Source organism: Syngnathus scovelli, chromosome 22 (genome assembly GCF_024217435.2).
Source record: "Syngnathus scovelli strain Florida chromosome 22, RoL_Ssco_1.2, whole genome shotgun sequence".
Lineage (NCBI taxonomy): Eukaryota > Metazoa > Chordata > Actinopteri > Syngnathiformes > Syngnathidae > Syngnathus > Syngnathus scovelli.
Genome location: NC_090868.1, coordinates 5,738,465 through 5,755,490, shown reverse-complemented (window position 1 = coordinate 5,755,490; position 17,026 = coordinate 5,738,465). Strand labels below are relative to the sequence as shown.

The 17,026-nt window shown below is 40.8% G+C and overlaps 1 protein-coding gene across 4 annotated transcripts in view; it reads right to left on the bottom strand.

Moving 5' to 3' along the window:
• Positions 1-17,026, bottom strand: part of cacna2d1a (calcium channel, voltage-dependent, alpha 2/delta subunit 1a) — a 48,726-nt gene that overhangs the window by 17,503 nt on the left and 14,197 nt on the right. For all 4 annotated transcript variants that reach the window (XM_049760575.2, XM_049760572.1, XM_049760573.1 and 1 more), the window contains exons 7-25: positions 16,758-16,881; positions 14,272-14,403; positions 13,928-13,997; positions 13,803-13,853; positions 12,054-12,153; positions 9,995-10,153; positions 9,015-9,119; positions 8,854-8,932; positions 8,738-8,787; positions 8,543-8,632; positions 7,693-7,755; positions 6,035-6,118; positions 5,351-5,425; positions 5,189-5,260; positions 5,040-5,111; positions 4,908-4,969; positions 4,681-4,757; positions 1,499-1,559; positions 1,293-1,399 (exon numbers count right to left, since the gene is read on the bottom strand). In XM_049760575.2, coding sequence (XP_049616532.1) covers positions 1,293-1,399; positions 1,499-1,559; positions 4,681-4,757; positions 4,908-4,969; positions 5,040-5,111; positions 5,189-5,260; positions 5,351-5,425; positions 6,035-6,118; positions 7,693-7,755; positions 8,543-8,632; positions 8,738-8,787; positions 8,854-8,932; positions 9,015-9,119; positions 9,995-10,153; positions 12,054-12,153; positions 13,803-13,853; positions 13,928-13,997; positions 14,272-14,403; positions 16,758-16,881 — 1,633 coding nt within the window. The remainder of the gene's footprint in view (positions 1-1,292; positions 1,400-1,498; positions 1,560-4,680; positions 4,758-4,907; positions 4,970-5,039; positions 5,112-5,188; positions 5,261-5,350; positions 5,426-6,034; positions 6,119-7,692; positions 7,756-8,542; positions 8,633-8,737; positions 8,788-8,853; positions 8,933-9,014; positions 9,120-9,994; positions 10,154-12,053; positions 12,154-13,802; positions 13,854-13,927; positions 13,998-14,271; positions 14,404-16,757; positions 16,882-17,026) is intronic.

Here is a 17,026-nt window from a genome sequence, read left to right as displayed (position 1 = left end):
CTGGCCCCTGATTTGGATTTTACGGCCCCGGCTCGTGCTCTCGGCCTGGCGCGTCCTGCTCTTTGTCACAAAACACACAGTAATTGGACTATGTCGGGCGGCCATATAGGTGAAGCGTGTGTGTGCGTGTCACATCTAAGCCGATGGGCTTCACACATGTGCGCTCAGGCGTGTGATGGTCAGACTTATGGAGTTAGCGTCAGACGGGCAACACGAGGGAGGTGTTGGTGGTTCCACTTTACAAAAGCTTTGACTGGTCATGCACAGCCAACCATACAACCAGACCACTGGAATATAAAGGGGGAGGGCAGGAAGGCTCAGGGGATGGGTCCTCGACATGCTTGAACCAGATGTCTCACCTGGACCTATTTTATAGTGAAACGACATTACAAGTTTGGGACTTATCAACTTTGTAATTGAAGTTAATCAGATTGTATCATCATTAAAGTGAATCTTAATTTGGCTAAATTTAGTTTTATTGTATAGTAAATGGAGGAAATCATATTGTATTGTAATAAATACAAAGTAGTATCATAATTACTATACATGGTACCATAAGTGCAGTAAATTTCATTTTCATTTAAATAAATCATCAAATAATCAAATTAACCAATCATTATTTTTGATAATCAATTATTCATTTAGATATTTTTTTTAATTGAAAATTGTCCAAATCCTTTATATACTCCCTTTATATACTCCCGATTTGTTGCTCTCCATGACAGGAGAATAATTTTTGTGTTGACTCAAAATAAACATTTCCTCTTCCTTTGGAAAACAATGATTAACATTTTACCTAGTTTCCAATATGTTTTGGACTAATCCATTAAATGAATGATCATTTCCATTCTGCATTGTTAATTTGACAGAATGCCCTATTGTTAAATAAAAGGGATATAATTTTTTTTTTATCCGTTTCACCGATTAATAGACAAAGTAATTAACCAATTATTTAATTATCAAAATTATTGTGAGTTGCAGGCAGCTCTAATCATATAGTGTTGTAACACACTGAAGTATCATTATTATGAAAGTGAAATTTGCAATATGGAATCAGCATAATTGAAGTAAATTGTCCTGTAGGATAATTGGAGTGAAATTTGTCCTATGGGACTTCTCTCAAAAGAACACAATTATGGTTTAAGTGTGTCCCTATACTTTTGCCTTTCCAGTATACATTTGCAACAATCCGTGGTGGGAACACAGCAGAATCAGCACATTTCACGCTTATTTTTCTCTGGCCACCCGGGACACGAGGTTATTGATGGCGCCCGTCAAGCCTCCACACTCACACATCGGATTGTTTGGCGTCTTGGTGTCGATGTAGTTGTTGAACTCCATGAGGAACTCTGTGTTACTGTTGTCGTTGTCGGGCGGCTTCAGGTCCTTGCAGTAAACCCTGCGAAACGGCGGCGAGGGTCATTAACGAGATGGAAACCCAAGACGGAGGAGAAATAAATGTCATGTCAATTAAAGAATGAAACGCGCTCCATCTTACCTTGGCGCGATGAACGTATAGCCGTATTCGTCAAACTTGTCCGCCAACAAGCTCTCGGAAACTGGTGAAAGGAGGGAAATATTACAACGGTGGCAGAATTTTGGAACGAGCGTGTCCTTTTTGAAGACTCAGCAGAAATATGTAAATACAAAAACATTCCAAATATGAATGATGTAATTTCTGGAGATGTGTGAATGCTCAAGAGCTGATGCGCCTTAATTGAATTGTTGGGTGAATCTTTCAAACTTTTTTGAAATGTGGCAAAGCTCTTCAACATTCACACGGTGATGAAAGCACATACTAAATGAATGTCTTCAAACTGGGCCTGACAAAAGTCAGAAATAAATGAAAAGACTGTACTTGCCATCTTTTCCTGCAGTGGAAGGAGAGGAGGAGGAGAAGAACCGAGAGGGAAGAGAAAAGGGAACTGGGTGAAACCACATCGGGGTCAAAGATCACACAATATTTTATTCACAGACATAGTCCTGAATAGAAATATTGCAAAGGCGTAAAAAGTTTTTTAAGCAGTGAGTGTATTAGCATTACGATAACCGCACGTCAAGTTTTCATGGCGACAGCGGCCAATCTTTTGCTCTCTCTGATCATGGACGAGTAATTGCAGCCATGTGTCCTTTCCTAGCCGTCCCGCTCTGTCATCCGTCGCCACGATGGATTGGTGACGAGTGACGACTGAATACATTTAGTCTGAAGACGGGAATCTTCACACCCAACCGCGGATGTTGATTGAGGTATGAATTCAATCATGTTGTGGGCGAGGGCCAATTACTTTCCTTTCAAACTTCTTTTGAGGCATTCTGTCACTAAAAGCAATACGAAATTAGAACAAGAGAGTTTTGGGGAATGGCTTTCATTCTATTTGTGGTTGGGCAACACCCCTAAATTGTCCTTGAAATCTTCATTGTTTTGCATTTTGGGCACTTTGTTGCATCATTTTTGGGAAGGCCTTTTGGTGTTCTCACATTGCTTCACTACATTGCGCAATCTATGGTGAGGCTTGCTGCTCACTGCCTCACTTGGGGTCTGTATGTATTTGAATCGAAATAGGAAATACTCACATTCATCAATTTTGACTCAGGTGTAGCAATTACAAATTCAGTTAGGCACTGAAACAACTTCAACTTATTTTTTGTCATATTTTGGACACTTTGTTTTTCAACTTAAAGGACATAAACTTATCCCAATGAAACTTGGGAACATTTGAATGGATTTCTGTCTGACAATGAATGTAATTACAGGTGATTGAAGGAAAGAGTTTCTCCTTTAAGCATTCACCTCTGAGTAACGCAAACATCCGGTTATCCAGTGCTGCGTCTAGCACTAAAACCACAACTGAAGGCCAGCGGAACAGGTGGGGTGGGGGGGCGTTTTAAGACACGCAACGTGTGTGTGGGCAGCGCTCGCAAGCGAAGCCAAGCAGACGCCGGCCTCGCTACGCATTGTCATTATTAATCACCGGAAAAGGTTGTTGAATTGAAGAAAAAAAAAAAAAAAGAAACTGGATGGAGGTCAGAGGGAGAATACTTGCCCAGAAATGCTGCAGGCATCCCAACACATCACAGGGTCAGTAGATGATAAGCAGGTCAGGAAGAGGGAGGAGAGGAGAGTGGGAAAGGCATAACAACAGGGTTACACAATATTTTATTCAAGAAGAATAAGAATATTGAAGACACGCGTGAAAATAAAACCAGCAAGTAAATAACATCCAGATGAAAGCAACAGATGCACAGTAGGAGACCATTTTGTACACGCTGGAATTGGAAAAGAACAATGCGTTCACTGGAATACTTTAGTATAACACTAAAGTATTCCAGTGAATGCTTTGTTCTTTTCCAATTGGAAAAGAACAAAGGATTCACTGGAATACTTTAGTATAACACAAAAGTATTCCAGTGAATGCTTTGTTCTTTTCCAATTCCAACGTGTACAAAAATCAAACTCGAGTAGATAGAATAGAAATACTGTTTCAAAAAATGGCACTTTAACATTTTACATTTTAGAAACATACGGTAATAAAATAATTAAAATGTAATTTAACAATTTACAGCCACATTTTCTGCTGTCATTCAATGAACATGGTGGCACCCCGTTCATGCTCAACTAAGCCACCTGGGGGCAGTATAAATAAAACTTACCTAAGCCTCAATAATATTAGTTGTTCTTCGCAGAGGATAAAGAATTAATTAATTATGGTATTTGTGTCTCTTACTATTATGCTTTTATTTAGTTTGTTAGTTAACGTCAACTGGATGTGGAAATGAACAGTTCGGAGCTTTTTTTTCCTTTTAAGTATGGTTCACTATCTGCCCAAACTGCTACTTGTTGGGAAGCGAGTAAAGTGGTGTGGCGCACGGACTGAAAAGCTGTAGAATTTACAACGCCCTCTTTTCTCTCTCCAATACATTCCTGTGCTGACGCCGAAAGTGCCAATAAGCAGATTTAGACCGAGTCAAATAGGTGATGAAAGGGGAGGAGATGGAATGCTGCCGCATTGAGAAGGATTATCAAAGTCGAGTGCGTCTTAAGAGCCTGTTGTCGGTTGATTTTGGTAACAATCGGACAGGAATTCTAGGAAAATCCAATGCGATAAAAAGCTTTTCCAGAATAATAAAAACGTAAGGTGTGGACGTACACCACTCGAGCCCTTCTGTTTTGGCTGCTTGGTGTGCTAAGTAGATGCAAACTGGTGTTGAATGATTTTTAAAAAGAATAAAACATTTTCCCTTCACAATTGTAATTTCATTTTTTTTCAAGGTCATGTACACAAACAATAAATTAATTTGTATTACAATAACCAATATCAGATTGTTTATACATAAATGTTTTTATAGGTTTAAAAAAAGATGAATTGTTCAGTTTTAGTGCAAACTGTCATTTGTGTAACAGTACACAAGCATTTTCACTGCGGGTATGAAAGGAGACACGCTTGTCTGCAACTTTGAACCCTCACCACAAGTTAGCGTGTGCTGCCAACAGCCAAACACGAGGCGACACATATACAGTGTGTGTGCAAGTGATGGATAGCGACCATAGCGACTCCGCCGCCTTACATGGCGAGCGGTAACATCAGCGTTTTTTCCGTCGTTAACGCGCCGGCCGCCGCTACGTGTGTGATCTCGTCAGGCGTGAAGTGTGTGTGAATGAGTGGAAAATAGAAGACTTACATTTTGCTTGGGTGATGGTGTCACCGATGGTGGCACGGATGTAATATGAGCTGTAGTCGGGCAGCACCAACGCCAGACTGACATACACGACAAAACCTCATATTAAAAATATGTCATTTAACTTTTTCACTGCCAGTCCAGTTAAAATTGAGTTTTGACGTCTATAGCCGTCAATGGAAGTGAATGAGTTAAATACAGAATTGACTTTTGTGCTGCTGTGTTGTTACCTGTAGTCTGTATCCTTCACCGGCGCAAAGGTGTACGTTCTCCGGCCCACGTCAATGTAACGCTTATGAAGGCAACACAAGTTAAAACGTTGAACAGCGTGACATCATGCAATTTATGAGAAAGAAAATTACCTCATCTTGTGATTTGACCAGAGCAGATATGGGGTAAGTCCCAGTGAGGCCATCAATCATTTTCTGTCTGATCTAGAAACGTAGATATGATATGGGAAATGTGCATTTAAAGCCTCTAAGAATGACTGATGCATCATGTAATTCGATACCTCCACTTTAATGTCATTCTCCAGCTCAGCATCTAAAAAGTCCAACGTCACGGGCTCGTGGAACTCGGCCGTCTGCTCAAAAAAGTCCAAAAATTAGAGTTATTAGTTAATACTAACCTGTGTCCAAAATCAACCAGAAACTTCAGCCGGAAGAGGACATACCGGTGGCTGAAGGTTGGGATGGAGCAGCACATAGCCATTGGGGTCGATGGCAAAGTAGTAGCCGTTTGGTCCAAACTGCTCGAGAAAGAGTTACATGACACTTTATTAGGGACACCCCAGTTCCAATAGTGGGAGACAACCACATAAAACCAACAAAAGATGGTGGGAAACACTATTTTTGTCTAAATGTATCTCCTCAATTCACTTCAACATAGTTCCTTTGTACCCAGACGCCGCAAGATGATGGCAAAGGACTCCTTTTGTCCAAATGAAACTCCTCAACTCACTTCAATGTGTCATCAATTAATCAACTCAGTTCAACCAAAAGGCTACAAAAGGCCAGCAATGTACTGCTTTTGTCTAAAAAACGCTCCTTAAAGATGTCAATATATTTGCTTGGTATCAAGTCACCACAAGAGGGCAACAAAGCACGATTTTTGTCAAAATGAAGCTCTAAATTTACTTCAAGAAAGTTCATTAGCAGCAAGATGCTTTTTTAGTCTAAATTAAGCCATTTAATTGACTTTCAGTTTATTCAAGATGCCACATGATAGTATTAAAGTAATACTTTTATTGCATTGACCAGGGAAAAAATTTGAATATGGGGCAATTACAAAATAAATGTCGATTAAAAGCAGCCTTTTATCATTTCATAGGGTGTACCTAATGTTTTGACCGCCTTACAGTAAAACGTGGCGTGAGCCTCTTGATGTCCTCCAAGGAAACGTCGATGGCCATGACGCCCAAGATGAGCTGGTTCTGAGATTTCTGATGTATTCAAAACACAAAATAAACAAGTCAAGACCCTCAATGCAATGGGGATAATTACGACGCTCCTCCGAGTCCTCCTTTCGAGGAAATGAGCTGCAACTGAAATCTGGAAAGTTTCATTCCCAAAAGCCTAACATGCCGCCATGAGTCAGCGCCGAGGTATTTGCAGCCAAGCGGCGGCGGAAAGCAACCCAGCGCGTAAACTCATCTTGACCCACTTTAGTCGCGCCGTCATTTGTCTCTGGCCAAGCCGCGGGTTTGATCCCCCTCCCCGTCCTGCGCTTCTGACCTTGATAGCGGGAGAACGCGCGGGGGAGAAGTGAGGAAACGTCAAGGACGAGTTAAAAACGTTCCCCCGAGTCTGAGTATTGCGTGTACTGGATGTAATGAAAATGACACTCATCCACTACAAGACTGTTGGCGGATGTTGAAAGCTTGATTTTCAGCATTTTTACAACAATTGCTTTTTTGGAAACACACCATTGCATAAAAGTTAAGTCATGTCTTAACATTTTCTTGTTCTAAATATGGCGATCGTGATTGCTCCACCTTTATAGACTATAATTCATTCAGCCCCCAAAAATGCATTTTGTCTCTTAGCATTAGTAGCATGATCGTTGTTAAAGTCAGACGTGAAACGAATCCATGAATATAAACTTGTCGGTTAGCAATTGTACTTTCTTTTTTCCCAGGAACACGATATACTGTAATCAGAATCTGCAAAAAACATACATACAACCTAATATACCGGTACAATAAGAAAAGTTAGAATGCTTCTTTTGCTGTTTTCAGAAATTATTCTGATGGAGACCTAAAGTACAATTAGCAGTAATGGTTATATCTTAGCATTTATACAGTAAAATCCATCCCATCCATTTTCTGAACCGCTTAGTCCCCACGGGGGTCGCGGTCGTGCTGGAGCCTATCCCAGCCGTCATCGGGCAGTAGGCGGGGGACACCCTGAACTGGTTGCCAGCCAATCGCAGGGCACACAGAGACAGACAACCAATCGCACTCACACTCACACCTAGGGACAATTTGGAGTCTTCAATCGGCCTACCAAGTATGTTTTTGGAATGTGGGAGGAAACCGGAGTGCCCGGAGAAAACCCACGCGGGCCCGGGGAGAACATGCAAACTCCACACAGGGAGGGCCGGAGGTGGAATCGAACCCGCACCCTCCTAACTGTGAGGCGGACGTGCTACCCAGTGCGCCACCGAGCCGCCTCTTATACAGTAAAATAATATTTATAATAAAGTGTAAATGTGTGTCTCAGCATGTATATATTATTTAAATTATTAAATTTACAAAACACTTGCTTCAAAAAAGACTTAACAGCAGTAGAGTGAATGCTCTCTGAAAATACATTTTCTAATTGCGACCTATAGTAAAACGAGAAAAACAATTCAATCCAACATATGATGAATGCTCATCTAGGGTTTATAGACACATACTTAGAGAACAAAAATTAAATTCCCTGCATACAATGTGTTTTAAAAAGATATAGAAGTAAACACTTCAGGAGCGTGAAAGCTCGTCTCTCAGCATCACTCCAATAGAAAACATCTTACCTTGGATCCTGTGTTGGTCTTGTTGAAGACGGGTAGGGTTCCAGTGATGACGAGTCCCAGCTCCTGTTGAACAAGTTCAAGTTACACAACGCATACACAAAAAACCCAAGCGGTTCTCAGCATGGTGAGTGTTAAGTCATAAAAAAAAGAAAAAAGGAGCTGCTTGTCCCAGTAACGAAGCCCAGAGACATTTTGTGTCAGCGTCTTATCAGTCCAAAGGGATGGGGCGTCCATCTTGGTTGGGCGCGTTCTTATCGGTGCTGTCGCTTTAACAGCGCAATATGGCTCGCAGGGGCGTGAAAAATGTTTTGAATGCGTTGAAATAAAAAGTTCATCCATCAATCAGGTTAGGCGTCCGATTGGCGGCGGGTTGAGAGGAAGTTGAGCCAGATAACAAACAGCAAATATTTGCACTTTTAAAAATGGATATTTTGTTTTTCTCCCCATAATGGTCCTGCTCTGTGTAATTCCCACATCTGTCTTTTGTCATTTCACGGCACCCACTAATTTATGGTCGATTCCATCCATTTAGGGCCGATTTGGAATATAAATGCTTAGGGGGGGGGTAAAAACTAGTAGCAAGTTGCGCAAACGGGATACAAAAATAAGCAAGTGAATAAAGTACCATCCAATTCAACAAAATAAATAAAATGTAAAATATCATTAAATAAAAATACTGAAAAATAAAATTAAAAAATAACCTAAAATAATTTGAATTTTAAAAAAATTAACATGTAGATATATGTTAAATAAAATAAGTATTATTATTATATATCAATTAATTTGATTTATTATTACAAATGCTTCTCTCAGTCGGTACTTATCGTATGTTTACGACGGCAGGTGTTACCAGTGCATCCTGGTAGACGTTGGTCCACTGGACTTGCTTGGCCTTGCGGTCTGCTTTGACCATGGGCCTGCCCAAAACATCTAGATACTCCTGCAAAATAAACAAGTAAATAAATAAACAACTTTTTCATATGACATGCACTGTACCCTAGTGGCCATATAAGGGCCACATTTACAAGATCACGTCTTTCTTTACCTGAGTGTTTAACCTGATGGCCCCAATGGATGGAATCTCATAGTAGTAACCTGAGAACAAATGAGCGCTATTAGGACAAATTTTGGTCAAAATTCGCACAGGGTGTGTCATGATACCTTTGTTAGTGCACGCCATCCACTGAATGGGCCCTTTGTCGTAATTGTGTTGACCCACTGAGAATGTGAAGATGCGCACCTGTGTGGAGACAGAAGGGGCAAACATTGTCATGTTGGGTGCTTAAAACATTTTTGAAGAATGGACTTTTGCGGTCACCCACGGCTTGTTTGGGGTTGTACGTCTTGAAAATCTCCTCGGCACGCTCCTCGCCTCCGTCAGTGAACAGCATGATGATCTTGTTGCAGTTGGCCCGGGAGACATTCATCTGCAAGAAAAGGTTTTAGCCACAAGAGGGCAACAGACACTCACCTAAGCAACGTCAAAACTTATTCAGTGGATGAGAACAGGAGAATTTGGTGGAAAATGGAAAATAAAGTATGGGGAAAAAATGTGTGGTTAAAAAAGTATTTAGTTACATTTTTAAGATTATTTTAACTGCTTAACGTGACTTTAATGCTCAATACAATAAACAAACTTAAAAAAAAACTAAAAATAAAATATGCATTAGACAAACTAAATAAAAATAAAATGACAAAAAAATAACTAAATCAAAAAGAATAAATTTAAAATCTAATTTAAATGTAGTTTATTAAAATAAAAATAAGTAAAACAATTGGAATAAATATAAATCAAACCTTACATAAAAAGATCGAATGAAACAAATTGAAATTAAATGTATTGATTTTTTGTTAAATTAAAATCAAAACTAATGCACTAAGGTAAAAATATAAATTAATACAGAGAGTGTGCAAATTAAAATTAGGTACAGTAAAATTAATAAAAAAATTAATAAATAAAATTGATAAATAAATTACACATTTTAAATTTCAGAAAACGTATCCTATAAAAATATAATTAAATAATTTAAGAAATACAAAATATTGAAAACCTCAAAAATTATATTAAACAATATTTTACTTTACTACATATATCACTTGAAAATTAAATAAAACAGACGAACAAAAATTAAAAACAACAGTCCTGAAGGTAAAAAAACTAGCATCAAATTAAATCCAGATCGAATCCAGATTACCCAGTTAACTCTCATTTTACCTGGAAAATACACGTTACACCTCGTCCAACCAGCTCGGAATTTGCCATGCTTATCTTGAATCTTCAACGAGACGTTTGCATGCCCACCTGTGCGAGCTGCTTGAAGGCCAGCTCGAAGCCACGCCTATAGTTGGTGGTCCCCTTAGCGGTGATGCTTTGCACGGCGTCCTTGAGGATGCGCTTGTTGCGCACGTTGGCCTGCACCAGGTTCTCAAAGCAGGCGGCGTAATTGGCCTTGTCGTTGAACTGCCGTTGGAGGTTGAGAGGAGGGGGGGAGACAAGGAGAAGGAAGGCGGGATGACGAAGGGACACGGAGGAGACGGACCGGCACATATTTGTTGCGGAAATATGTGGCAGGGCTCCATCATGCACAATGACATCAAATATCTCCAGAAAGATAAAATTTATGACATATCGGCTCTGCGTTTGTCATAAAATAAGGTGGTGAGGTGAAGGTTTACAGACCGAAGGAGGCTAAATGAGCAGAAGGAAGTATAGAGAGGAGAAGAGGAAGGCAAAATAACACAAATATTGATTACGGAACACTCAAACAGTTAGTTCCACAACAACCTTGATACGAGCTATGAATGGCGGTGAAATTATGTTGCAACTTCACTGCATCATCTTGAGAGGTGTTCTTAATATTTTGGTCAGTGAGTTCAACAGTGAGTTCAACTATTACAAGTCAGTATGATAGTAATCCCTCTGACAATAGAAACTAAATTAAAAAAAATTGTGGCCAGCAAACTAATAAAATTTTGAATTCTCATTATTTGATTTTACGTTCAAGTGTAATTTGGAACATGTCAAAATAATACAATTCAATAGACAATATTTTATTTATTGCTTTCTTTTAAATGAGTGAATACATTGGCATCATACCTTCCACACGCACACACGCACGCTTGCACGCACCCAGCCACACACACACACACACACACACACACACACACACACACACATGCAATTATGATGGCTTGCGGTAGGTTGAAAAAGAAAAAAAAGCATCAATATCATGATTGCGATGCTGACTAATTGCATTAGTTTGAAAAGCTCTTAGCTGATTTGAAGGCTTCTCTCTCTCTCTCTCTCTCTCTCTCTTCTCTCTCTCTCTCTCTCTCTCTCTCTCTCTCTCTCTCTCTCTCTCTCTCACCCACGCACGCACGCACGCACGCACGCACGCACGCACACACACACACACACACACACACACACACACACACACACACACACACACACACACACACACACACACACACACACACACACACACACACACACACACGTACGCATATACAAACAAAAAAAAACGAACGGCTCCATCAAGGAAGAGTGAAGCAAATTGTGATCAATGGCTCCTTTAAAGCGCAAATGGATATAAATGTAACTGTAACTATTTTCACGCATATTCCCACTCCAAGGATATGCCGTATTTCCAGCATCACAGGAAGTGTGAGTGAATCACTTTAAATGATGAATATTCCCGGTGTCAGTAAAAGCATCTGTGCCAGACTTAGTGCGTTTCTTACATTGGAAGCACGTGAGGCGGGGTCTTCGATTTGTTAAATGTGTCACGCGAGCATATGTTGGGCCAATTCGACACCATTACATAAGGTAGCCTCGACACACGCACATAAAGGTCCAAACTGTGATCGAAAGTTACAAAATCCTATCAATGTATGTTTAATGTGCTGATCATTAATCGCATGAACACCTGTGTCCTGTTGTTAACTTATTAATTGCTAATGTACTTTACATCAAATCCAGTATAACCAGAATACTGAGACTATCTATTACTTGTCATATGTTTATTGTGTGTTATACCTTATTGTGTGTTTATTGTTATTGTCTATTATATTTCTGTATGTTTGTCCATACTGTAAGGATATCTGGCCAATATCTGATACTTATGGGAAACCAGGCCCCCTATTAAAAGCTTTAAATAGCTTGCTTGGGGTGACTGTGTAATACTGTTTGTTGTATCATGTTGTACGTCTTGGATATTGCGTGAATAAACTCAAACTCAAAATCCGAAAGACACAGCTTGCAATGCTACGTTAATTCACCGACACCCACGTCACTCACCAAACTAGGCTACGCCTTTTAAAGGCATACGCACCCAAAATCACTAGGTTGCAGTACTCACATAGACGACGTTGACGTAATCGTCGTCCGCCAGCGTCTCCAGCATCTTGCTGACGGACGTGCGGATCAGCTTGAGGGTCAGGCCCGACACGCTGCCGCTCCTGCAGAAAGTTGGCAGCGCATTTTATATGTAGTATTAGTAGTATTATCGCAGATTAGCATGGAGCTTTTATTTAAAATGGTTTGCGTTAGTGGTCTTGATATTGAAATTTGAAGATTTTTAGGTGATTCACAAAGAATGTACAAAGATAATAAAAGCATGGAAAAAATATGTAATAAAAATCTGAGTAAGAGGCAGAAATACATATGTATATTTTTAAAATAATCTTACTTTTTTAAATGTTCTCAATCAAAACCTATAATGTAATTTATGTGTAGGCAAATATAGCTGGTAATATGCAGAGAATGGAAAAGATGGATAAAGATAGCGTTATAATGTTAAAAAATTATACATAAATTATTAAGCAAATACTATTGATGAAAAAAAGTTTCAATCTATTTTTAAATCTATTTTTGGTAATGTTTTAAAACGCAAAAAAAAGAAACATTTATGTTTAGTGAGTGACAGACTAATGTGTAATGTTATGTCGGCAGAGTGAGGAGCTAAGTTCAGCAACATATAGACAAAAAGTGGATTACTTTTGAAAAGAAATGAAAAATGTACCAAATATATTTTTTGCTTACCGTAATTTCCGGACTATAAGTCGCGCTTTTTTTCATAGTTTGGGTGGGGGGGCGACTTATACTCAGGAGCGACTTATATATGTTTTTTTTCACAAATTTTTACTTGATCATTAAGACATCACTTACTTACAAGTATAGTTGACCACTTCCCATGTTATTTTTAGTATAGTTGATCACTTCACATGCTTTTATATCTTTATCTTGAACATATTCAAAACATAAAAAATAGAGAAAACATCAAATAAAGCAATTAACACTTTAAAGCACCATATCCAAGTCCACTGTCTGCTGCATGTACACTTGCTCTATTTTTGCTCCTCTTATATTTATTATTATTATTTATTATTATTTGGCCCGTTCTCAGCTCTTTGTTTGTGTTTGTCACGTTAGCATACCTATTGTTTAGCCTTTTGTTGCTATTTAATGAATTGGAGTGACACCGATGGTTTTATAAACATGTTATTCATGTAATAGTTGTGCTTAATCACTCTATATGTTACGTCAGGCCCGTTCTCAGCTCTTTGTTTGTATTTGTCACATTAGCATACCTATCGTTTAGCCTGTTGTTGCTATTGTTTAGCCTGTTGTTGCTATTTCATGACTGTTTTTGGTGTGGGATTTTGTCCTATAAATTGCCCCCCAAAATGCGACTTATACTCCGGAGCGACTTATATATGGCTTTTTCACTTTTTGGGGCATTTTATGGCTGGTGCGACTTATACTCCGGAGTGACTTATAGTCCGGAAAATACGGTAATTTTATCTCCTTTAAAAACAAATATGTCAATCAGACTACATTTCATTTGCTATATACAGCAAAAACTGTTTGTTTTGGTACTCTGTGACTTTCAGGCTTGGCAGAGGTCTTTGCTCCCAATGCTCTCTGTTGCACAAAAATAACCTGGCATTTTACATGAGGGCCTTTTTTTTTTCAAGCGTGGACTGTAAATGGCCGAGTCGTCCTCGGCGCTCGCCGGCAGGTTGATGCGGGGTCAACGGTCAAAGGGTCTCGGCATAGCGCACTTATTCCAGCTGACTGTGTGTTGAATCATAAGCTTTTCACTCACGCGTCCACCAGGATCAGCATGTCCTTGGGCGACGCCGCCCCCTGGATGTACCTGCCGGGTGATGGCACGACAATGACACATAGGTTTTGGATCCAGCGTAACGCCATGTGTAAATCTGCACCCACCACGGCCGCCTGCGTACGTCGTAGAGGTCGATTTTATTGGCCGATTTGCTTGAGTCGATCCAGGGAGAAGCTGCGTTTTGACAGAAACAAATAGTCATTTAGTTTCCAGCGGGCCCTTGAGGTGCTGCCGTGCTAGTTAGCTGACATCTTTATCTTTTGAGGCCACAATTTAAAAATAAAAGGCAGCGGCAAGGAAAAAAGTGTCGGGTTTTGACACTGTCAGAATGTGAGTCATTGTTGCCAAAAGTCACAAGACGGACGCGTGTGCTTGTCACTAACACGATGACGCACAATGCACACAATATCGTTTTTGTAGACAACTTTGCCATGGTCAAGTAACGAACCTGGGAAGTAACGAGCCAATCCGGTGGCAGAACCAAACACCTGCCAGAGGAGCGTGGAGTCTTCCTCTTTGTTGCTCCGGAAGACATCCTCCAAGGCCTCTGTCCAGTTGAGTTCATTCAAAATGATGGTGGCTGTAAAACACACACACAAAACAACCTTAAAATCTTTTGGCTCTGCTTGAGAATGAAGGTGGGTGTCTTCCACAAACTACACTAACACCAATAGCACCAAAAAAATAATTTTCAAAATGATGCTGGCTGTAATCCACTCACACACATAAAGTTGATACATGGTAAAAATAGCCCCTAAAATAAACTTGACAGATGGTTTTGTCACAAGTGGTGAGCAAGCATTCACTGTGGCCATTTCATTTTGAAAGCAAGAATTTATATCGTTGACACCTAGTCTGGTTCAGCAGCAGCGGGCTATAAATTGCCCCAACAATATCATCTTTTTCCATCCAAGCCTCCTACTTCTCTCCATGGGGAATCCTCCCTCCTTGCCATCGTGAAGCCCTGCAGCCGACTTGAATTTCCATGCTTTGTACGGTATGAAGACGCCCCAGGCCCCTCCTTCGAGCCCAGTGTGCATCCCAAGGGAGATAAATACTCACAATTTGGATTCTCACACGCCTCCCTCAGGACAAATGTGCTCAGTCTCAAACAAGATGACTACAATATACCGACAAATTCCACCTAGTAGTAATGTTGGTGAATTTCACTTTAAAATTTTTGTTGCTTAATGGTCCAAAAGTATCAACACAGAATCAAATGAATTCAAATTTTCATAGTGATAAACTACAACTGAAGTCAACAAGAGGGGGACGCCAGTCTATCATCACCCACACTGCGCCGCTGACACCAATTAAGTGGCGGCGAGAGAAGTGGCGAAAGGTGGCCGACTGTCACGTCTGCTTGCTGACAACAGCTGCCAGTCGCCACGATCACTCTACTGTACGTCGCCGCCAACTCTGTGTTAAAAAGCCTGTCACATGACCTTAAATCCAGTCGGAAGAAACACGACTTTGCTACGGGCCAAAACGTGTCCATTGGATGATTAGGTCATCATGGAGAACATCCAAGTCTTTGCAAGGACAAAATGGACAACACAAAATGGACAAAAGTATTAGGAATCGATTTTCTTTTCCACACTCTGACCATTTCATCCTGCTATGTTAGTAAAAAAAAAAAAAAAAAACTCTAGCAGAAATATTGAGACACACCTTTAATTGAAATGTGGTAAAAAATCAGGTGACAATAATTTTTTTAATTGGACAAAAGTATTTGGGTAGGCTTGAGTTTGTCGCCACATGCAGTCATAAATGAAACCAGGCATGGATTGAAAAAAATTAATAGAAACATGTGACAAATGTATTTGGACACGCTGCTCAACCTGTCCCCTCCAGAAGGTGTCCTGATATTTTTGGCCACAGCCACAAATGAAATGGGACACGGTAGAAAAGGGGACTCTATTTCCACGCCGCAAGCCGGGCTGCAGCGAGGAGACTCGAGGAGATTCGAGAACACACGGTGGCGGCGTGGCGATATCGCAGCACGTCACCGCCGCGCATCCGCCACGGCCTGACAGGTGCCACACAGTGTCGGCGCAAACGGGCATCAGATATGTGGCCGCGGGGGCCGCCGAGGCTCTCCTTTCACGCAGCGCGTCCGCGCCGATCTGCCTAATGAGCGGAGAGGGCAGAGGACGGGCGCCGTGCGAGGATCGTGACATGCACACGCTGTGATTCATGGCATGAGAGGCAAGATGGATCCCTCTCGCTGGAATGGATCAAGAGGGAAAATAGAATCCAATCAAGCCTGACTAATGTGGGATAAGAAGGAATATTAGTCGCGAGGGGGGTCAAATTCATCTCCTCTATTAATAGCCATGATTGGAGAAGATGATTAGCCGAGGAGATGTGGGGAAAAAGGATGACAGAGGCGACATTTGTATAAAAAAAAAAAAAAAAGAAAGGCGACAAGGACGCCAGTCGGGTCCAGACTAAATCGTCGTAAATCCAGTTAGCGGACGTCTTTGTGACACTGATGCCATGGAAACGCTAGCTCGCCTCAGCAGTGTCAAGATGGCTGCCTGTCCCTTGAGAGGGAATAAGTGAAGGGGAAAAAACGCAACTACGCCCAAACCTCGCCGAGTATGACAAAGAGATGCTATCTGGTAAAAAGTAAACAGGCGAGTTACGCTAAATGCTAATTATCACAAAAAGGAACAAGTGAAATTATTTACCAAAAAAAAGGAAAGAGGCAAGTGATGCTAAATGCTAAAAACAGAACTGAAAAAGGCATTTGAGTTCAGCTACATCCAGAGACCATAGATATGAACAGAGGTGGGTAGATATGACACGGCCCTTTTGAGCTGCGTGCCTCCAGTGATGCTAGGCTAGGAGGGGCAAAGGCGCATTACAGCGCATGACCTAAGAGTGGATGACAAGAAAACTGAAAACAACACATCACACGTCGACACTTACAGCCCTCGTATATGTCGGTGGGGATGTGGACGGCGGTGGTGTTGTACGAGACCAGACGCTGGAAGACAGTGTCCACGTGGAAGTCCTCGGGAACGTAGCGGTTCTTCTTCTCCGTCTGATTGAGCTATGCCAAGGACGACACGGCAAAAGTTGGAAAATGCCGCTGCACAGGTTTAAATCCTTTTCGGGTGTCATGATTGGAAGTGTGGTGTAGTCCCGGTTAGTCAAAACATGTCTTAGGCTGATTGTTTTTAAAAGTTACAAATTTC